Source organism: Taurulus bubalis (assembly GCF_910589615.1).
Source record: "Taurulus bubalis genome assembly, chromosome: 16".
NCBI lineage: Eukaryota > Metazoa > Chordata > Actinopteri > Perciformes > Cottidae > Taurulus > Taurulus bubalis.
The window spans coordinates 5065832-5089692 of record NC_136604.1 but is presented as its reverse complement, the minus strand read 5'-3'; the positions used below and the strand labels follow the sequence as shown (position 1 = coordinate 5089692).

Here is a 23861-nt window from a genome sequence, read left to right as displayed (position 1 = left end):
GGAAGGGCAACGGCTCCGTGACGGCTCCCGCGTGTGTGTTGCTCAGCTGTCTTGAGAGTGTGTGTGTGTGTGTGTGTGATGCGTCAGATGCAACCGGGACGTCCATCCACATCTCCAGCGCGAGAAGTCGAATTTACTCATCCAAGAGCGCACACGAGGAACCATTCAGAACCCAACCGGACCACACCGGGGTGGCAACAAAGTTGAACCCGAAACGCGCGAGCCACCCACAGTGACTTCATGTCGGACTAAACCATGCCGGAGCTGGCCGGAGAGTTGTGCGTCAAAAAAAAGAAAAAAGAAGCATCCGCAGCAGCAGCAGCAGCAGCGCACCGGACAGGAAGTGAACTAATTATTATTAAACCCCGTCCCTCATTTCCATATCTATCGTGAGCTGGCTGGACCGCAGCCAACAACCCCCCCCCCCTCGAAGGGCAGCAGCGAGAGTCGTAAAAGCATTATCCTTCCTCTCCCGTCACAATCACACTGACATGCGCAATCTGCGCACGGGCATCCACAGCAGCAGCAGCCCCGCCGGCCGCTTACTTCAGCGGCCCCGCGCCCTCCGAAGGGTCCCATTCGCCGCTCGTAGATGAGCAGGCGGCCGGCAAAGAGAGAGAGCGAGAGAGAGAGAGAGAGAGAGAGAGCAACATGTCCCGCCGCAAGCAAGCCCAGCCGCAGCACCTCCGGGCGGAGGACGAGGCGACGCGGAGCGGACTCCTCCGCGCGAGTGGTAGGCTTTAAGGCACTTTTACTGGTTTCCCTCCAGCTGCTGGTCCCAGAGCAGCTGCGCTCAGCGGCTTTTATCAGTCATATTTAACTCTGGAGGAATAGATGACAAGGGTGGTGGATCTCAAATTAGCTGGAATAGTGGGCAAAGTATTTCTCAAATTAAATAAACGGATTTAGTTTTGCTTTACTTCCTCTTTTTACCCGACTCTAAATTATTATTATGATTATTTTAACATTCTTTAACGTTTTGAAGTCTGACTATTTTTTATTGTTTCTTTGTTTGTTTATGTTTAGGTCACAAGACGGGAATTAAATAGTACATATTTGAACTCGTTTTTAATGTTTATATAAAAAATAAATCGGATCCAAATTGATTGGCTGAAGTGCTGCCAGCAGGCTGTACAAAACTATTTCATTTATTTTTTTTAATAGTTTTAGGGTGATGAGTAGAAACAGGGCCTGTTGTGAATACTGATAAATCCACAAAAACACAGAATAAACCCATCAGTCCAATAATAATATGTTAAAGGTTATTATTTGTTCACGTTATTCTGGCTCGAGGCCTCCTGTCAACTAAAACTTTCAGTTTTTAATAACGAGAAAACAATCTGAATTAAAAACGTGGCTTTGATGAAATGACTTATTATTTATGATCATTATACTGCATTTACATGTATTTTACTGTTAATTCTTAACACATTTTCTGTCTGTCTGTAACTGTTTCATAGATACAATAAAAAAAACTAAAAGAGATTAGATTAATAAATGTATCTGTTTCTGGAGTGCATCTGAGTAAATCTTCAGCCTTGTATGATTTGTAACTAGATTTCACTTCTTTATCATATTTCCAGCCTTTGTTTTGGTAGACCAGAAGCCTAACATCATTTCTAATATTTGAATATTCTATGAAACAATTAAATGTTCTCCCCATGCACGTAAAAAGCCTTTTAATCAAACTTAACAGCTGAGTAGTAACTCACACCAGCACCAGTATTTTAATAATTAGATTAACCTTTGAACTGTTGGAAACGGGCTCATTCTAAAAGTGACAGTATTTTGAATTGAGTTTGGCCTGCGCTCTTTAAACTCGGTGCAAACGCTTTGAGCGAAAGGCTCGTCCTGCCTGTCTTTGACTGACAGTCCATGAGTGGGTGGGGAAATTAAATCAAATGTGAAATGGTTCATTTGATTCATGTGTTTTATTGATAGCATTATCAACCTTGTTCATCATTTACGACAACATTCTCAAAAGCAAAAAGGCCTGAAAAACAAATACACGCATTCATTTAAATCACCACCAGCACAGCACTTGCTCTCATGCTTGTCCGTGATTTATTTATTCATTATTAATATTATTATTTGTGGCTGTGAGAAGGTGTCGAGTGTAAAGAGGCCCTCTTCTCTTGGGGCCCTCCCACCGCTCTGCGGGGGGCTCTTCCATTGGGAGACGGGCTTTGATTGAGCCTGCTGACTTAACCTTTGTCAGCCTCACCCTGCGAGGGGCAAGTGCTCCATGTCTGGATCATAATACAATTAGTACATGCGAACCGCTGACCTCTGCGGCCCCGGAGGTCACACACAGAGAGGCAGAGACTGAGCAGAGTCTGTTCGCTTTTCAGCAGCAGCCCCCTCCGCTCCTCTCCTCCCATCTCCAAACCACACAGCAAGAAAACAAGACATAAATCTGTTTCCTGCTCGACGCTGTGGATGGATTGAGCGAGGGTGACATTTCTGTCGGCGTTATTGTATTTGGAAATATACTCAGGGCTTTAAATCCAAACTGGTCTGTGCTTTGCTTTTTCTGGAAGTAAATGTTACAGAGAAAGCCCGGAGCGAAGACAGTGCAAGTGTTTTGGCTCCTGTGTTTGCTGGATCGCCGTGGTGATCCTCAGACCACCCACATGGCGAGCAGTCGCTCTGATTATTTACCTTTTGACGAGTTTGACTTTCAAGCTGATTCGACCCACTCGGCTGCGGTTACACTCTTCTTTTGTCAGCTGAAAGAAACGTGTATTATCTCAGATAGGAGACAGTGGTGAGCGAAATGCACGCTACAGGTATTAAAGGCCAGGTTCAGAATTATTGTTTAATTTTGTTGTATTAGAGGTAAAGTTGTTTAAAGAGGGAAGTTTAAATAATTGAATAATTATTGAATCATATTTTTGAATATATCCAAAATGACTGCCAAAATCAATTTTTGCCATTTTCTTTTGTAATCAAAATCTGTGAGTGATATGAGAACAAACCCCTCTGTAAAAACCTCCAGACTATAGAGAGGTATAAAGTTTGGAGGATGTTGGAGCTGCTGAAGTGGAGAAAAAAACTAATTTAGATAAAACGGCCTTTAATATCTTTAAAGGCCGTTTTCTGGAAAATAAGTTTTTTCTCAGACTATATTGTAAAATAATAACAGGTGAACAGGGTAATAATAAATATATAATAGATATCATCATGAAACTTCCCTAGTTGGTTACGCATAATAGGATAATAGTTTTTTATTCTTAGAAGTTTTCGGAGATGTTATCTTTAAATATGTAACGAGGTATTATCTCATGCTTACTTTTTATTTTTATTTTGGGAGAAATCTAGATGCAAAAAGACAAAGTAGTAAAATAATTAAAATAAATGTGTATTTTGGATGTTTTCATTCCACGTGTCTGAAAGATGTAATGGAAGCAAAATTTACAAGAAAAACAACAAAATTGACCAGAACATGAAAACACAATACTTGTGGCTGTAGTGTCCGGCCTTAACAAACACACAACTCATCGTATAGACTGTGTGTGAGTGTACTGGTGTAGTAAATACACCAGACGTCCCAGTCTGTATTTAGCTTGAGCACACTGGGACTCCTTCGTTCAGGTGGTGAAACACACTGATAACTGCTTTGGAAACAAACACACACACACACACACACACACACACACACACACACACACACACACACACACACACACACACACATTAAATTCAGCACAAAGACGTGCTCGTTAAAATTGTCGACATACACCGCGTTTAAGAACAAAGGTGCAGCACATGTGTTGGCCACACACACACACACACACACACACACACACACACACTCAACACACACTCAATACACACACGCTAGATTTAATTATGTAGAGGAAAGAAAATTACTTTTCATGAAAAAAAGAGTAAATTATTGTCACATTGCCAAAGATGTTGAATGAAAAATAAATCTAATTGCATATTCAAACATAAACCTCATAATATCTTTTCACTTCTGCTCCTTTTTTTAATTCGTTAATTTCATTGAATTTGTTGTGGGGAAGCCCAAGTGTATGCAACAATAATGCACTATTGATTTCCTCAAATCTTTCCATCTGGTATTGCTGTCTGTTTCCTAATGGGGCAAAGCCTGAGCAGACGAACAGGGACTCTAAAGTGTCACATCCTCCAGATCTTTTGTCAAAAAGAGGGACAAGAGATTTATACAAGTGTGTTAGATATGTGAGGTATAGAAGTTTTATTTATTTCCCATTTTAACCAATAATTTGATTTAAAACGCAAAGGTGGATTAATATCACAATGCCACACAAGTTAAGACTTAAACAATTAATCCATGTGTTATATATGCAGCTCACATCAGCTTCTTCTTGGTTTATTCTATTATATTCTAGTTTAAATAAAAAGTAAAGGTGGCAAACCTTGCACGTATCATTTAGGTTTAAGAGAAACTACACCATGCTGTCTGTTGAAGCAGTGATTTTATATCCTTGAGAAAAATACTTTCGATGGCCTGGTGTTATGCAATATGAACACAAGCTTGATCAGTAATACAGTAATACTAATAATCAATTTACAGCATGTGTTTCAAACTGCTCGGGAAATCAAATGTCTGTGATTCGCTGCATTAAAAACCCCTTGAGTCCAGGGAACGTTACAAACACGTCATCTTTTTTTTTTAACAAAAGGTGGAAAACACGCAAATTTTGTGCATAAAGATGAGACACATTACTGAAATGCATTGGGGGGGAAATCAATGTACAGTATGGGATTTCATTATCTGTCTGAATGCACAATAGAGAGAGGCCAGATAACTTTGTTGAACTTTATTGATTCTTCGGGGAGATTATTAACATCTGCAAACAGGGGGATTGAGTTTGAAACCTTGTTATGTTATTGTGGGGCCCGTTGAATTTGAATGTTTTCTTTAACATCAAATGGTCTGTTTCTAGATGCATCGCGGTATAAAAAAAACCTCATTCAGCTTAACATTTTTGTTTTCTTTGGACACTTTGGATCTCTTGTGGGTTTGAACAATGCATGTCCACACAACATGAGTTGGGGAGAGATGGACTCTGTGTGTTACAATGTTATGAAGGGAAATGTGTCCCTCTGGTGAAATATCAGGATGATAAACAATCAATCACGCATTCTTAATATGTATTTTCTTTTGCTTTCAGGCGTCATGGAGGGCATGGAGAGAGAGGAGAGCGATGGGCGCCGCCACAGCAGCGAGGACACATACATCTGTGACAAATGCTGTGCTGAGTTTTTCACGTGGACTGAACTGAGTGAACATCAGAGAGTCTGCACCGAGGATCCCTTGGTGCTGATAGTGAAGGGCGACGACGGGATGCCAGCTCCCGAGGAATCTCCTGTCGGGCCATCTCCGGTTCCCAGCGTGGCGTTTAGTGACTCGTCCGTGGCCGAGTCCACGGAGGCCGGCTTTGAGCTGCCGAACGACAACGTCGGTCTGGATAATTTAGAGGACGCCGTGGAGCGTGAGGAGGCCATGGAGCTCGAGCGGGACAAATACGCGGCGACCTCCAGCCCTCGGCCTCCGGATGCAGCCGAGTCCGGCTTCAGCGCGCCGAGCACAAACGTGACGCTGGAGATCCTCCACAGCACCAGGGTGGCCGTCGCTCAGTTCTCCCAGGGGATCGGCGTCGGTGGCGCCGGGGGGAAGGCGGCTACGACGGCGATCCCGGTGATCCTGGAGCACCTGCTGGCTCTGCAGCAGCAACAGGTCCACCAGCTGCAGCTCATCGAGCAGATCTGCAGCCAGGTCGCCATCATGAACCGACAACCGACACAGGCGGCGCTGAACCCGGTCTCCAGATCGCTGTCTCTGGCACCGAACCTTTTCCCTTCTCAAGGCAACGCCCCTCCTCCCATCCTGCCGCTGTCGGGAACGATGCCCTCCGCCGTCAATGGGCAGGCCGCGGTTTCTCTGTCCTCCGTGCTCGAGAAATCATTGTACGGTCTCCCCTCACAAACTGTATGCGGCCAGTCCACCTTTAGAGATGTGACATGTACCTCGGCCCCGTCGGAACATTCAACCCCGCCTCTCTCCAGCTGCAGCAGCGGCACGTTACTGCCTCCGTACGCAGGCTCGCACGCCGGCAGCCTGAGCTGTCCTCAGACACTGAGCTCCTCCAGCCCGCTCCCCCTGGGGCAGAGCCGCCTCCTCAGCTCGTCCTCCAGCCTCCCATTTCTACCTCAGAGCCCTCCCAACGGCGTCATTTTCCCCAATCCCTTGGCGAGCATCGCCGCCACAGCCAACGCACTTGACCCCCTCGCTGCCCTGATGAAGCACAGGAAGGGCAAGATGCCCAGCGTTCCCTTGTTCGAAACCAAGCCCAGCCCAGAGGAGCCCTTCTTCAAGCATAAATGCAGGTTCTGTGCCAAAGTGTTTGGCAGCGACAGCGCTCTGCAGATCCACCTGCGCTCCCATACAGGAGAGCGGCCCTTCAAGTGCAACATCTGCGGCAATCGCTTCTCCACAAAAGGGAACTTAAAGGTGCACTTCCAGAGGCATAAAGAGAAGTATCCTCACGTTCAGATGAACCCTTACCCGGTGCCAGAGTATCTGGACAATGTGCCAACAAGTTCTGGGATTCCCTACGGAATGTCCTTCCCTCCAGAAAAACCCGCCTCTTCATGGCTGGAGAACAAACCTGTTGTAGCAACTCTGCCAGCCACCATGGGCCTTCCGCTTTCCTCCACTATTACCAGCATCGGAGGCTCAAATGACCCTGTAAGCGTAACACCATCCGTTAAATCTCCCTACCAGCCAGCTCCTGGTGAATGTGTATCTTTGTCACCCAATCACAGGGGCAGCGAGGCTCATCTCTCTCCTGTTTCACCGTCTCCACAGTCCCACCGTGAGACAGAAGTGTCCAATATACTGCAAACAGAGGGGGTGCACCTGCCCCAGAACTGCTCCCTGAGACAGAGAGCCAACCCAGTAACAGAGGCAACCAGCACTACGATCCCGTCCTTGGCCACCACGCCTGAACCCGCCCCCTCGGCTTCCCCCGTCTCCCACTCTCCGGCCCTCTCGTACAGCTCTGACGAAGCTAAATTCCCAACCGGTGGCTTCCTGGACTTTATGCAAACCTCCGAAACCTCAAAGCTCCAGCAGCTGGTGGAGAACATCGACAAAAAGATCAGTGACCCCAACCAGTGTGTCCTCTGTCACCGCGTCCTCAGCTGTCAGAGTGCACTGAAGATGCACTACCGCATCCACACCGGCGAGAGGCCCTACAAATGCAAAGTGTGCGGCAGGGCTTTCACCACCAAGGGCAACCTGAAGACGCACGTCAGTGTCCACCGAGAAGACGCCCCCGTTCAGGTGCAACACTCGTGTCCCATTTGCCAGAAGAAGTTCACCAACGCAGTTGTCCTCCAGCAGCATATCCGTATGCACATGGTGGGGCAGATTCCGGACTCGACCCTGGTGGACGGGCTCCAAGAGATGGACGGCTCCCTCAACGAGAGGAGCTTCGACAGCCTCAGCAGCAACGACAATGACCTCATTGACGACATCTCAATGGAGGACGACGATGAGGAAGAGGAGGTAGAAAACATGGAGGAGGTTGTAAATCCGTCCAAACCCGCGATCTTTGAATGTAATTCTCCTCCTAAGTCCTCTAGCATTGTTTCCAGTTTAGCCGCACTGGAGAACCAAATGAGGATGATTGACTCCACTTTAAGCCTCAACCACTCCTTCGGCATAAAACCCCTGACAAATGGTTTCAATGACAGCGGCCAGCACACCGTTAAATGCTTGCTATCGGAGAAAAGGCTGGAGACTTGCAGCCCGGACGCGTCGGAGTCCTCCTGTTCCCCTCGTGTATCAGAGTCCCCAGTTCAAAGCAGCTCAGAGGGCGTGACCATGAAATCCCAGGCAGTGAGCAGCAACAGGCCAGAGCCCCAAGAGCCTTTGGCAGCCTCGGTGAAGAGAGAGCAATCTGAGTCTCCTACCTCTGCATCGGCCCAAGAGCTGAGAGGAATACAGGCCAGCAAGCTCTGCGTGAAAGAGGAGACTCCGTATAGTATGTCGTTCCAGCTGAGCAGAGAAAGAGGTACTTTAACACGGTTGTGCTACTTAAGTCAAAATTGCCACGGCCTAATGAAGTTCAATGTGTTGTTTTGAGGATGTCAATGATGTTACATTCTAAGGGAGGAAAACTTTCATTTTCAGCTGCAGGTCACAGCATTCCCAGCCTGGTTACCAGCACGTCGTCGGGCCTGATCAAAGCCGAGGTGAACGGTCACGGGCTCCAGCACAACCCGTCCGGAGGGCAGCACCCACCATTCAGCGTGCACGTCCCCCCGGCTTACGCGTCGGTCGGCAGCCCGGGGATGGCCTCCCTGCTCGGCCCCACGCCGCCCCGGCGAACGCCGAAGCAGCACAACTGCAACGCCTGCGGGAAGAACTTCTCGTCAGCCAGCGCCCTGCAGATCCACGAGCGCACGCACACCGGGGAGAAACCGTTCGTGTGCTCCATCTGCGGCAGAGCGTTCACCACGAAAGGCAATCTGAAGGTAGATAAAGGAGGTTTTTGTGCTGTCTGGATTCAAGATGATGGATATATTTAGTGGTATAGTGGTAAATAATAAATGAATCATTAATCAATTTTAAATGGACAATTCCACCATAGGTTTAGTGGGTCTAGCTCTGCGTTGTATTGTGGATTAGACCACACCTCCTGAAAATGTCTTCTAGCATTCACACCTCGCATAACAGTGTTCTGTGTCTTCCCAGGGAAAAGTCCAGAATATAACGTTGTAGTAAAGCACGTTTGTGATTTTAAACTGCCATTAAAGTTCCTTTTGAAACACAGAACAATCCCCTTTTGTCAGAAAATGTACAAATTCTACATTGCAACATATATATTCGCACAATTCATATACATTTAAGCAAACTTGGAAACTCTGAAATGTTCCGAAAGACACCACAATTGTCTAGTAAGTACAGGGCTGCTATTTACAATGATTTTCTCTCATTGATTAGTCTGCTGGTTATTTTCTATATTAAACAATAAAAAATAAAAAAGTTATCAAATTCCAGAAAATAATACAAAATTGTTTGTTTTGTCAAACCATCAGGCCAAAACCCAACAACATTTCATCTTACTGTCATATAATGAGACAAAGAATAGCATAAACTCTTTACTTTTGACAAGATGAAACCTACATATATTTGGCATTTTTGCTTGGAGACCATGATTAGCAAAAATCTTGCTAAATATGTTTTCTTTTTAACGAATCAACTCGCCATTAAAAAAAATCAGTCAATCAATTCCAGTGGAGCTGTGGCTTTGTCATATATTGTAAACACAGATGCCAATGAAATATCTGTCCAAATACTTCTTTCAAATTCTCTTTGAATTCTTTGAACATTTGTTTTAATATTTCCTGGCACCACCCGTGCTTAAACATTTTGCATTTTGAAACAAAAGCATCCACAAACTCTAACGTCTATGCGTGTCGTTTCCAGGTCCATATGGGAACTCACATGTGGAACAACGCGCCGGCCCGGCGAGGCCGGCGGCTGTCGGTGGAGAACCCCATGGCCCTGCTGAGCGGGGAGGCGGCGAAGTTTGGAGAGATGTTTCAGAAGGACCTGGCAGCTCGAGCGATGAACGTAGACCCTGGATTTTGGAACCGCTACGCCACGGCCATCGCCAACAGCCTGGCCACCAAGAACAACGAGATCTCAGTGATCCAGAACAGAGGCATCTCTCAGCTGCACCCTCTGACTGCAGGCATGAACAGAATGAGCGCTGCCGGAAGTCCGATAACCAGTCTAACCAAGACAGGCATGGACCTGGGGAATAATAGGCATTTTTCTATGCTCATCGATGACAGCAAAGAAATTGGAATCAATTGAAAAGATGAATGGAGACTTGATACTTATGCAATCTATTATGGACATTAAAATATTTGTAAATCATCTTGTTTGTTCTTATGTATTATATATAGAGTTAAAAAAAAATCACTTTTTATGAATTGACAGAGAATTGTAGGGTATTTACATTTTACTATTTTACTTTGCTGTCATTTGTGAAGTTTTTTGTTGTTGTTCTCATTAAATAAGTTGGTTAACTTGTACCTGAAGATTCCTACGGTGCTGAGACGTATGGTTGCTCTGAAGAAGGGGACATATGTTCAAATCAATAATGCAAAGAGTCTGTTATCTCCTCCGGACAGCTGCCCAATGCTGCTAGCGGGTGCAAAGCACAAAACATGCTCATACCACAATTACCAGTTGTGAATGTCACGGTGAGAACGGTTGGACCCGAATAAAAACTAGAACAAAGAGTCTGTATGTTCAATTCCCTTCATCACCCTGTTTAAACACTGAAAAGAGCTAACGTGTCTTGATGTTATTTCACACAATTAATATTGCATACAAAGTTATTTTGAGTAGAAAATTAAACTGAGCTCTTTCATTTCATTTACCTTCAACTGATTTGGCCAACTTGACCTCTCTTGGCTTCATGCTTCATGAGAGCAATTTATTTTTCTGCAAACAACTTCTGCATAAAGTTCAACAGGAGCGGTCAGACGTGTACAGACATGCACTCATAGACAATATGCATTTGTTAATATGTTGTTTTTTGTGTATTTGTTGTATTGTATGTTCTTGTTGTAGGACAGCAGCAATGCTAATACTACTTTTAATTCTAATAATACGTTTGGGTGCAAACGGTTTTCAGTTTGCAAAAGCATGAATCAATTTTGTATCATTGTTTTTTTTTTTCTAAAATATTTTCCCCACATTTTTACGATATAAACACACATCATGCTGTTCATCTCCACTAGAGAGAATGAATATCATCCTCACTATTTATCGGGAACACATCAGAAAGTGGACGTTTTGTTCAAGTTTATAAGGAAATTGCAGTTTCTGTTGCTGTTTTTGGGAGACACGCCGATGAAAAACTCAATAAGCCGATTTATTTTGAATATCATCTGGTACTAAATGAAAAATAAACAAAGTAAGACAACAATGGTCAGCTTTAGACTTCTTGGTAAGAATAAGGGTGGGTTTAGGGAAGGACTATACCTGTTGTTTTTCACACTTTTTAGCTTTTGCGGAGCTTTCAGTCGCATCTTACGGTCTAAAGTCGTTTTCAAAGGATAATTTATGCTGCATTCGTCGGCTCTCGGACAGTGTATACTCTCTAGCGTTACATTTAATTAAGCTAATACTGGTAAGAAGCAACATTTGCGGTTTGTTTCAGAAATTCGTTGTACAAGCGCTATGTTATGCTGCTGTGACAGAATAACGGAGAGAAAATGTAAAATACGCCCGTTGTGCTATTTAAACTTAATCTTCACGTCACGGTACTTCTCACAGCGAGAATCATAGTTACAATATTAGACACAGTAAGCGAACGCATCATAAACCCGGAACGATTTTTTTTTTACGTGACGTCATGATGTGTACTGCCCAGCCAAGATGGCTGACAGCATCCCGTTAAATCCGGTACGGAAGAACTCGAAGCGAATACCGTATTACAACTCAGCCAGACTTTCAAGGTATGGAGGGGGATATCTGGGCTGTTTTCTTCGGTTGCGTACTAACGACTCAGCCCTTAAACTAAAATGTTCACATTTCGCTGCCTCGCTCGCTCGCTCGCTCGCGGGAGGGGGGGTCGCGTGTTTGTGTTCGGGTCTCGGCTGTTAGCTTGTGTTGCTAGTACCGCTGATGACAGCTCTTTCCTGTTTGACAGCCGCCCGGCTCGCTCACACCATCACCCGCAGACGTTCGTCTGTTATTGAATCTGCCTCTGCCAGTGAACACCACACACTCCGTAACCGCTCAGTGCGCGTTAGTTAGAGCCGGATATCTGTTGAGCGCTGCCCTGGTCCCCCTCCCGGCATTTAACTCGCAGTCACATGACTGCTAGTCCGCGTTCATAAGTTCGTCACATGCTACACGGAGTGTTTGTTGCATACTGTAGTCGTCATTCACAGGCTTGTTCATTCTTTCAGACTGGACGAGGATGAGCTAATAAAGCCCTCAGGGCCAGGACTGGACAGTAAGTGGACTAGTTGCATGAACAGGTACTTTTAGACCAAGTTGCAGCTGTGTTACCAAACGACTACTAGCTTAAGTGTATCTACATGTTTGATTGGCAGCCCACCGCAAATGTGTCGACTGCACCGGAGTTGGCTTTGAATATGAGCAGGTCCTGTGTATTTACCATGTCACGTTTAAACTTGGATAATGAGACTCACATGGCACCTGTGCCTCGCTGTATCCCTTTCTCTTGCTCTCAGTAATAAGATTCATGTGACAGTTAATTGGGCCCAGGAGGGGCCCACCACCGTGGAGGACCTTACTGCAGACTGCTGGGTCAGCTACAGAGCAGTGAGTGGTGCTGATGCTGGTAAAGCCACACTGATAACGCTTTTCTAACCGACACAGGAAACAATAGTTGGCAATGACTCTTGTGCTCCACAGGAGAGCCAGCAAACCTTCCTATTTATATATTTATATTACAAACCAGCCCACGTTTCCACTGGATTTAGAGTTGTGTAACCAGACGTGGGAGTCTTATAGTGAGGCACGCTTGTATGACTGTTTAACGTTTATTGTTGCCAAGTCCCAACAGTGCGTCAACAAAACGGTGATGGAAAGTTGGTGGTTGCCTCAAAACACAGTGGTTGTTGATTTGTAGGTTTTGAATCAAATCCAGTAATTTTTTGCTTAAGTTGTTTTTGTCATCCCTTCGACAGTTTCTGGCTTAACACAAACAAATCTTCCACTTGTTGTGTAAACTCTTTCTTCACACATTTAGGTATAGGTCTTTGCCCAGTATTCAGCAGCACTGTTTTGTTTGAGAAAAGACCGTCTCACTATCTTTCTGATTGCAATGGAACACGTTTTAGGTTGATGAGGTGACAACATAACCCACTCTCGACCTTTTTAGACCAGCAGAAGTCGGGGTTAGCATTGACTCAGTTTCTATAGGTGATGTCCATTGTTGTCATGGTGGAAGGGAACAGAGGGAATACAGATTCAGTTACAGAGCCGTCCTATTCTTGTCTGTTAGAACTCGGCGGTTCTATAAGTTTAGTCTGTAAAATTGGACCTGCAAATATTTTGTCCACAATAAAACCTTAATAATTACCGGCTCCCCAGGTTTTCACTGTTATCATCACAGAGCATTTGTTTGGTTTGTGTGTTTATTCTTTGTGCTTGTATGCATTTCACAGTGTGATTTTTATCAATGTGTGTTGCGTTACCGTTCCCTCTTGCTCTCCCCGTAATGACTTGAGTACCGTACTCTTTCTGGTTCTCAAGCTAACGTTACAAGAGCACAACCTTCTGCATGGTTTGCTTCAACATGATGAACAGCTCTGAAGGGACGTATCGGATCGATCTTAAGCTCACATCACCGCTGATGCAGATTATTACATTTTTTTTAGGTACAAGACACTCTTTCATGTACGGCAGAGTGACCTTTCAGACCGCATATATTCCATTTAGATTTTATTTGAGCAGCCCACCTAAATAGATCTGCCTCCACACAAAATTGTTTTCCTTTTTAGAAGTCTGGAAATTAAATTAAGTGAAAACTGATTTATAGAACGTCCCAGGATAGTGCATTTAAGTGCAGTTGGATGTAGAGTTGTTCAGATATTGGTACGAGTATCGGATCAAGTATGCCTCTGGAATGCTGGGTCCAATGTGGCGAGTACGAGAGTCAATGCACCGATCAGATGTCACGTTATCATATCAGTTATCGGCTCATTGGGGCTGCTCTGATGCAACAACAATACACGTCACTCGATATGCGTTCGGTACGTCTCTCCCGATCTGTACTGCACATGTGCAACTCTCGACCGAGATGAGAAAGAAGCGACATGGCTTCCTACTTCCATCTAATCAGATGGGAGTGTGATGTCATAGCTCGCAAAATGCCATACATTTGGCAATATTTGACACTGGAAAACCTGTCAAACTAGATAATAAAAGACAGTTCTATGGCATTCATTCTCTATGTATTTGTTGATGATTTTACCTGAGCCAGTGGTATCAGCAAATCCCAAATTGAATTTAATGAAAAATATTATTTAAAATGACTGTTTAGCTGGTGAGAGCAGAGATTTAAAAATGTTTGCAGTCAGCTTTTAGGCGTTGGCCGTTAAAGCTCCGTCCCAAAAATAAGTAACCTGTGAGCAACACTGCGTTCACACAGCAGTCATGTGAATTCACTTCAGTGCAAACTCCACGACGCGTGTACACCCTTTGTTGTTCAATCAATTATTCTTGTTTTCTTGTGTTGTGAATCGTCCCTCACAAAAGTCTTTGTACGCTTTACAACCGGGCTGTTATTTTTATCATCGGTCCTCTGCTTTTTTTCTCTTCAATTTCACAACAACAAAAAAAAGATTTCCATCCAACAAATGGCCCTGACACACTTGGGTAACATGCACTATAAACGTGGCCGGATCTATCTAATGGTCTGTATGGAGACCCGCTCGCTATTTGTGCGTCTTGAGTGGGAAGTGTTGCATGGAGAAATATTTCCGGATGTACATATGAGCAGTTTTTCTTCTGACATACACTTACTCGATGCTCATTGCAGTCGATAGGCCTCCTGTCGCATTGATCAGTGTTTTAATAAATGGATTAACTTTTATTACAAAATTACTTTTACTGTTTTGGTGCGTCTTTGCTTTTCAATATAAGTTTGTGATTTGATGAGTGTGTGTGTGTGTGTGTGTGTGTGTGTGTGTGTGTGTGTTGTTCTCAGTGTGTCACTAGCATTTGGTTTAGGGTGGCTTGGCCAGTGTTGTGAGCCCATGTAGGTTTTTCTTGTTGCGCTAAAGACTGCCTTGATTTATTTAATTATTTTCCGAGGGGCCTCATGAATAAGATATCAGGTGCATCTTGAGTGTTTCCACCGTGTCCTTTACGATGTGAATAGGAGACTCTAGGCCAACTACACTAACTAGCTTTCAGCTTTGCTTTTGTGCACATCTTGTGCCATATGTCATTGCCTTCTCTCTTTCCTAAATCTTGACTGTCAACCGACTACAAAATGTCCATAGTTTGGCCATTCAAATTCAGCATCCATAAGAGGAGCTTATCGTAATGAGAGGAGTGCAGGTTGTATCTCAAACCGAGTGGTCCAATTAAAAAATAAATTAAAATACATTGGAAAATTGTCACGATTCAACATATCTTTTATGTGTCGTCGTCATTCAAAGTCTTGAGTCCTTCTGAACACAATCTATCTCAATACTGCGTTCCAAGTCTTTTATGTCTGACTGCGTTCTGTCCTCGCAGATACTCCCTAGAAGATGAGCCCTCTAACCTGGACGAGATGCCTCTGATGATGTCGGAGGAAGGCTTCGAGAACGACGAGAGCGACTACCAGACGCTGCCCCGGGCCAGAGTCAACCAGAGACGGAGAGGCCTCGGCTGGTTCCTCCTCGGGGGGTGGAAAGTCCTCTGTGGCAGGTATTTCTGCGCCATCGCATCATTGCCGCTTGTGTGGTTTTTCTTAGCGCGAGTGACAACTCAAAGGAATGACGCACGACTCGCGCGCCAGCCGGCGTGTTCCCTTGCTTCAGTCCAGTCCTGCGTCTGTTGCTGAAACAAAGTCTAAGAACAAAACAGAAACGGTATAATATTCTCAAGACAATTTCTGCTGATGCTAACTACAGGCTGGGTGTCCATGGGTGTTTTGAATATAAAGTTTGATATAATAGACTTACTATTAATACACTGCTTGTATGAGATTTGTATTTCGCAGCCTGTCTTTAAAAGATCTCTAAACATAGATGCCAAAGAGCATTGGTTCAAGTTTTACTGCAATAATGATATTAATCTTACTCCATGAATGGTTGCTAGGTCAGGTAGTTTCCAAGAAACCCTTTCTTTCTTATTTATTTATTTTTATATATATATATATATATATATATATATATATATATATATATATATATATATATATATATATAAATATAAATTATAAAAATAAATGAATCCCCCTGCTGTGCTGCAAAGTCACCAGTTATTGTACTTCCATTTGGACCTTCCACCACTCTGAAAGTTGTCTGTTTTTGTCATTCTGTAAATGTATGCGCAGCGTATAATGTCAGTCAGCGCGCTCTCTGACGATCCGTTTGGATTTCAAACGCACCGGTAGCTGTGCGTGAAGCGCAGAACGGATAAGGCCGTGTTTTTTTGGTCGAGTTCCTCGACGCGCACCATCAGTCCAAAAAGATTTTCAGCTCAAACAGAACGGTGGGGGTTTTATCCAGCTAATGATTAATTTGACAGGTTTTGCCCTCTAAAGATGCTCCTTTCCGAGGGGGGGTGTGTTTGTTCACGGCAGAACAATAATGTGTGACATTTATAAACAAATGTTTGCGCAGCACCAAACCCAAAACAGAAACATTTACCGATGGAGGAATTTCATAGAATATTCTGTTTTCTGTGGCGCCCTGTCGTTAGTGGTGCGTCTCCGGTTGAAGCTGCATATTGATTTCCCCCCCCGACAACCCAACCCACTAATGAACAAATCGGATTTTTCACAGCTGACCAGTTTGATGCTTTCCAGTAATTTTATGTGTGCTTAGTGTGGGATTATAAAACACAAATAATTCACGCTGAATAAGCCCCGACTGTTCAAATGTCATATTATTTGAATAGCATTCATTTGCTCAAATAAATCGCTCTTATGAAACTGGACCGGGAGTGCACAGAGGCAGAGAACATCGAGGCCAACGCAAACAAGACTTTATTTTTTTCTACCAAAGTTGATTTATTTAGCTTTATGTTTTGCCAACTTGCTTAAAAAGTGGAAAAGCCAAGTCGATCAGCATGACGGTATACACTGACACTCTCTCACCCCTCAGGTGCCAGTTCAGGTCATGCTCACAGCTGCTCTCATTGTAATTTACACCCACACTACACCTCTGTTTGCGTTTGATATCAGATATGCTAGATAAGCCCCAATGCAGTCATTAGCAGGTTGATAGAAAGTCAAATACTTTTTTCAAAAAAAGTGAAGGTCAACCCACAATCCATCTCTTTTCTCCAATCTCTTCTTAGGACTTTGATAATCTCACAATAATAACACGGGTGTTCTTTGCATGTTGGAGTCAACATGAGGAGAAACAACAGCATTAGCACAGGGATTCCCTCCTGGAGACACGGACCTCTTCAGATCATTGAAAGCTCTGGAAGCAAATAACTTATTTGTGAAATTGTTTCAAAAGAATCCTTGAAGAGAACGTCACGATTGTCTGGTTATGAAAATATAATCGTATCAAATAAAAGGCTCTATTGAAAAAACACAACTTTTTAATGTGTGACCATAAAATCGTGAAAATCATTTTCAAGCTATCTACTTTTTTTTAAATTTCAACTAAACACATATTGTATTTCTTTAGGTCCCCTAAGTTGTTTATTGGGCTTCTCCTTCCCGACTTAATTATTTCATCGGGTGAGAAAATCAGCCACACAAAGGACAGAACATCAGTCAGTGTTTTGTATTTACTAGATCACTACAAGTTGAGAGTAGGACACAAACTAAACACAGCTGAGACAATTAATCAATGTAGGCGATGCGTTGATGGGTCTGACGCAAAGCAAAGAAATGCCAAACTGTTTCTTAGTTTCTTGATTGTTACGGTTTCCTGCATTTCTTTGTCTTGTGTGATGATGCTGTGAAGCCTATTTGTTTCACCTCGGGTACTCAAGCAAGTTTGACTGCCGGATCATTTGCGCTTATTAGCGTCTCTCACGCAAGTTGCCCCAGATACAGAGAGGGCTCACCTCCATGAAGATATCCACGATGTTTCTTTTTAACATTTCTTTCAGTCATCAACCGTGGTCGAAAAAAAACAAATGGCCTCCTGAATACATAAAGTTCACCACAGCGGTTTGCACTCAAAATAAACAGATTTTGCTGTGATTTAATTGCAATAAATGGATCAAAAGCATTCCAAAATAACCACCTCATGACGATCACAGCCATGCTACTTTATAGCTGCTCCACCAACACTGAAAATAGCTTCATCTCGGAATAAATACGGCAGCGACGTCATCGTTCATAAGCATAGAGTTTTGTATGATTGCTGTACAAATATGGCGTGTTGGTGCCCACAGACAAAAACGCGTTGACCTTTTCTGATTTGACATCGTCAGGTTGTCTGTGGCTTTTGCATTGCAGCTTACACAAGTTCTAAAAGTAAAAAGATAAATAAAAAGTCAACTAATTCACGTCGCCCGGCACAGGTCGGCACATCTTGACATTGACTTTGTATGTGATGGCGCCACGAGAACAATTCACCTGGTGTTTGGGTGAACTGTCGATTGCACAAATCGAGCCACTTAAAGATGTATTATAATTTTTTTTTTAACATATCTGGACTTTTTCAGATGAGTCCATTAATCAAGAAAGTAACTGGCGGATTAATTGATGATTTTAAATTGATTGTTAGCTTTGTGCCTGATCCATTTAGTAGCTTGTGGTCGGTTTGAGGTTTCCACTGAAGCGCATCGATGTCTTCCTCCCTCAGCTGCTGTGACTGCCTGGCTCGTGTCTGTCGGAGGAGGAAGGAGCTGAAGGCCAGGACGGTGTGGCTCGGCTGCCCAGAGAAATGTGAGGAGAAATACCCCAAAAATGCCATCAAAAACCAGAAGTACAACATCTTCACCTTTGTGCCTGGGGTGAGTCGGATTATGTAACTGAAGTCACTTTTAATGCTCTGAACCGCAGAGGTTATGGCTTCTTCTTTTAAGTCAATGTTCCCGCTGTTATTACCTTTTACAGTCCCCACAGTGGCACTCTGTCCCTTCCAGTTGAAATATGTCACACATTAACAGTATGTGAAGCCCGGTAGCATGCGCTGGTTCTAATTGTTAACTGTTCTGTCATTAGGTTCAGGGTTTACACTGTAGGGGACATTAGAGATCCATCAGACTTACTTATTAGAAAACCAAATGGTTTCATGATTAAGAGGAGCTCGCCTTTGGCCCGGCCCATAAAATGTCAACCGTCTGTTAGAAACGCAGATTTTCTCATCGACGGCGAACACACCGGCTCTGTTTTTCTCCCACCGCGATGAATTATTAAATACACACAAATTGAGTTCAGCAGTGTGCATTTTTCCCCCCAAAGGTCACGGGGTTCATTAACCGCAGAGCGCCGTCAATTGATCGCGTCGCCTCAGATATTCTGTGACGAGACGCGAGGCTCTCATTATTGCAAACATTATTCAAAATTTGACCTTAGATGAATGGAATAGGAAGGGATCCGTGTTGATGGATAGCCCATTAGCAAAAAGCCCTCGGTACGTCGCAGGTAGCACTTTGGTGTGTGCGACTCAAGGAAGTTGGCCAGTTCTCCTCCTTCATTCATCATCGTGGTTATCTGTTTACTCTGCAAAGCGTACAGTACCACGTTAGCAGGCTGTGCCCTGAAAGCCATTTGGAACACAAGTTCCCATTAGGTTAATGTAAAGTTAACAGCATTAACACGCGTCTCATTCCACCTTGGAACGTTGTACAGTAAACCCATCCCGCCCTCGTTGCTCCTCTTTTGTCTTCCTCTGCGGCTGTCGTCGTCATCCTCACCGACGTGTCCGCTCACCTCGCTGAACCGCTGTCTTCTGCTCCCCATCTCAGGTTCTCTACCAGCAGTTCAAGTTCTTCCTCAATCTCTACTTCCTGGTTGTGGCCTGCTCCCAGTTTGTGCCGTCTCTGAAAATCGGCTACTTGTACACGTACTGGGCACCTCTGGTAAATGCACTGTTTTACTCTGTAATGGATATTGATGAATGATTTGGTCTCAAATTATTAACAACAAGCCAGTTAGAGCTGAAATGATTAGTTGATTCATTGATTGGGGAATTGCCAATTTTGCTAATCGGTTGCTCGTTTCGAGCACAAGATGTACATTATTTCTAGTTCCAGATGTTCTTTTTTAATGTAGCTTTGTGAATTTAATTTAATTTAATTTGGGGTTTATTTTGAGGACGTCTCCTTGGGCTCAGAGTCAGACAAATTGTGATGGGCCTTTTTTCACTATTTTTGACACTTTGTTGGCAAAGAAAATTAATCAATTTAAAATGATCTTGCAGACCTACAGCCAAATGGATCACCTACACACTAGCTCACGTTGGACTTTATAGTCCTCTTTACGACGGCGTACTAGGGCCATTGTAGAAAACAAAACATTTTAACTGTAAATTTTCAAGAAAGAAAGAAAACACTGCCGTAACGCAAAAAAAAAAAAAGGTCTTGACATTATACCGGCTCAGAGAATGCGCTTTTTTTGTGGCGTGTGTCGTGTGATGACGTCAATCCGACTGCAAAAGTGAAGCGATGTGGTTCCTTAACCCAAACAATAAAAAAATAGTAATTTAAATGTCTGACTAAAAATAAAAAGTAATTCTCTCCTGGTTCCATAATCCTTTTTTTACATTTTTTTTAAACCAACAATACTCCGCCTTTTGTATTTTATTAATGATCAAGCTGGCGAAAATGATTCTCAGAGGAAGACCTGTTGTGTTGTTTAAAAGTGAATAAAGTGACACGTAAACCTTGCGTGTGTCAAAGTAAGCTTCACATGTTGATGGGTTCTGGTCTTATTGAAGCTTTCTAAGCGACCGTGCCGTGTTTGTGTCCCTCAGGGCTTCGTGTTGGCCGTTACGATGGTGCGAGAGGCCGTGGACGAAGTGCGTCGGTACCAACGCGACAAAGAGATGAACTCTCAACTCTACAGCAAGCTCACAGTGCGAGGTGAGTGGGATGAATCCGTGCACGCTCCTCCTCATGACAGCTGACAACGGATATTCCAGCGTCTGGTCAAGCTCCCACCAAGAGACGGACTACACTACACTGGATCCACACTTGTAACAGAAGTCAGAACTCTCGCTGTGACTGCATCGATTTTTTTCTCTCTCTCCGTTTCTCAACACCGTATGATCTGAGCTCTGTCCCTTTTGTTGAACGTGTGGTGAAATCCCCCTGTGTGGTATCTGTGACCGTGGCTGAGGATGTAGCATCGCACTCTCTCCATGTGCTCCCGTGCATGTACATAGATGGTTGTGTGTGTGCTTGTGAGCACTGAAGGAGAAAGAGAAGGGTCGTGGCGGATATTGAGGCAATATAATTGAGAGTGACCCTGTGTGCCATTGTTTTTGCCCAGAGATGAAAACAGAGGGGTATTACATTATCATGCTGGGGGTAATCAATCTGTCAGAAGGGGGAGAGAGAAATGTGGTTTTGAGAGTCGGCGTCATTTTCAAGTGCTAGAAATCAATACCAATATTTTATTTCATAGCTGTTTAAAAATTCATAGCATATCTTTAAAAACCAACGGTGCAATTCTGATGTGAAGTTGCTCTCATTCAACCAGGCTCTTCTTTCCTTCAGGTAAAACTCAAGTGAAGAGTTCAGACATACAAGTTGGGGACCTCATCATCGTCGATAAGGTAAATCCTTGTGTCCTGTCCACATCTTTGGATGCACGTCGATTTGCACAGTTTCCTGAGATAAATGATACACTCCCAAATGCTTGATTATGTGTGAGTAGCTGTTTATTTGCCTCCAGTTTAAGTTTATGTTTCAACTTATCCAATTAGGAAGTAAGCAATTTAGAATGCATTACGCACATGTGACTTGAACCTTGTTATAATCCAGTTCTATTGAAAGAGAAAATGTTTCCAGAGCAGTCTGCTTAAGAAAAAGATGGTGCAAAGAATTAAGTTCTGTTTTCAACTTAAACACCCGTTTGCATCACTGGTGTTAAAGTACGATGTGACTACACTGTCCCGTTCTATGAGCAGTTATTTGGCCCAAAAAAAGCTAATGAGGGAATTACTTTGCCAGCTTCTCAGGTTTCAGTACATTTAAAGGGACAGTATTTGTTTTCTGTTTTCTTTTACCTGTGCTATTGCTCTGATATCACAATTGGCACTACAGGTAAGAGGAAATACATGTATATTTTATTTTGGGGGGATTTTCCATTTTTGTAAAAGTTTTCAACATCATTTTCTTCTGTTATTGTTTCAAATCAGAGACTTTTATGCATCACTAAACATTCTCACCACCTTCAAAAGAGGAAAACAGGGATTTTAAGGGGATTTTGAAAAGCTGACCAGCCACTTTAAAACAGTGGCTGGTCACAGGCTGTGAAACCGATAATGCACCTTTGATACTATAAAACTCCCACTCACATGTTAAGCATGTGACTCTTTGGTTTCAGCTCAGCCAACATGAAATGTAGCTGTTGCTAAATGTCCATTACTGTGTGTTAGGCAGACTTTAAAAAACGGTTTCCCCTTTACCCTCTTGTCAAGGTATTGACCTTGTTTAATTATTCAGGAAGATTCCTCTGGCTTCTGTCACGGTGCTCAGTAACACAGCGCCATTTGCACTCTTGTTGTTTTGTTTTTCTTTCTTTTTGTAGAACCAAAGGATTCCTGCAGACATGATATTCCTGAGAACATCAGAGAAAAATGGTGAGCATGCAAACTGATCAATGTGAAGCAGCACAGTGCTGAAAATACATATTAATGATTCAACTTTATTTTACCACACAGGAAGTGCTGGTCATTTACTGCGAGACTTTAGTGAATCAAACGAAGCATTTAAAACACCAAAGTCACACAATGACACCAACAATCTAACCAACCGAGGCAGCGGTACACCAGCAATATCCACGTTCTGTCACTTAAAATGGCTGTTTTCTTTTTTTATCAATGGAGTCTGCTGACTTTGAAGAGAGCCTAGATAATGGCTTCAGGTTCCTGTAGAAAAAGAGTAGTCTGGTGGCAAGTCAAAGCAGTGACAATATTCTAAATATAGCGTACATTTAAACGGATACTGATTATTTCTTTAGGTGGGTCTTTCTGTTAGGCGGCTTAAACAGGTTTTCTGCAGTACTGGGGCCGTGTCGACCGCCATTCACTATGGGTTATGTAATACACACCGAGTATGAAAAAGTACCTCAGACTACAATTTAAAAAAATCAAAACTATCCCTTTTCATTTAAGAAACATTGATAAACCATTGCAATAAATAGTAATGCAGAAATAAAATGCATTAAACAGACAGATTGGCTTCCATCTGAACTTTTTATGCCTCGTGGCGCTTTAACCGACTGTCTCAAGATCATTCTGATGAGAAATGTGACTTTCCCCCCGCCCCCACACTTCCAGTCCTTCGACATCATCTCCACAGCGGCCTGTGATTCATATGATTTATGTCCCATTCTTTAGTGACCGATGATGCAAATTCCAATTAATCAATGAGGTGCGTCAGATCCCAGCTCTTTTCTAAGGGGCATCGGGAGGCAATGTTCTGAGGACATCATTTCCATCAATCTTTGATGTGTCAATATGCTTGGCAGGGAGTTGTTGATGTCTTAATGCCTCTCTCACACACACACACACACACACACACACACACACACACACACCCTTTATCTTGCACCGACTTTGTCTTTCAAATCTTCGTGCACACACACACACACACATCTCAGTGATGCTATGTGAGTGCCATTGCCGCAGAAGGAAGGCATGAATCATCTTTCTTGTGTTAATGTTTTCCATCATAGTTAACCCTCCAGGGGTGGTTTATAGCTGCCCTTTACCCTCTCTGCCAAATAGCTGCTCTCATCCATCAGTTTCATATGTAATAATACCTCGGATCAATACAGGTCACGGCTGCTCAACGTTTATCGGACCTTGCGGTGTCCACAGGAGCCACAGATGCTCTGCGTTGCTCTACGCGCTCTAATGCACTGTGCTGCCGCCGTTTGACTGTGCTAGTTTATTAGAGTAACATCATTTTTACAAGCTCAATGTGTTTTGAATCTGTTACAGATGTG

At 43.4% G+C, this 23861-nt stretch overlaps 2 protein-coding genes across 3 annotated transcripts in view; both read left to right on the top strand.

Moving 5' to 3' along the window:
* Positions 1–651: 651 nt before the first annotated feature.
* sall3b (spalt-like transcription factor 3b) lies at positions 652–10282 on the top strand (the record flags this gene model as incomplete). Its single annotated transcript, XM_079232269.1, has 4 exons — positions 652–733; positions 5163–8069; positions 8189–8532; positions 9488–10282. 4 exons carry the CDS (start codon positions 652–654, stop codon positions 9878–9880), a joined length of 3726 nt encoding a protein of 1241 aa, XP_079088395.1. The 3' UTR covers positions 9881–10282.
* Positions 10283–11455: 1173 nt separating this feature from the next.
* atp9b (ATPase phospholipid transporting 9B) overlaps positions 11456–23861 on the top strand; it is a gene marked incomplete at its 5' end in the record, with an annotated part of 45181 nt that continues 32775 nt past the window's right edge. For both annotated transcript variants that reach the window (XM_079231488.1, XM_079231489.1), the window contains 7 exons: positions 11456–11535; positions 15299–15472; positions 18544–18694; positions 19652–19765; positions 20659–20767; positions 21404–21462; positions 22440–22491. In XM_079231488.1, coding sequence (XP_079087614.1) covers positions 11456–11535; positions 15299–15472; positions 18544–18694; positions 19652–19765; positions 20659–20767; positions 21404–21462; positions 22440–22491 — 739 coding nt within the window. The remainder of the gene's footprint in view (positions 11536–15298; positions 15473–18543; positions 18695–19651; positions 19766–20658; positions 20768–21403; positions 21463–22439; positions 22492–23861) is intronic.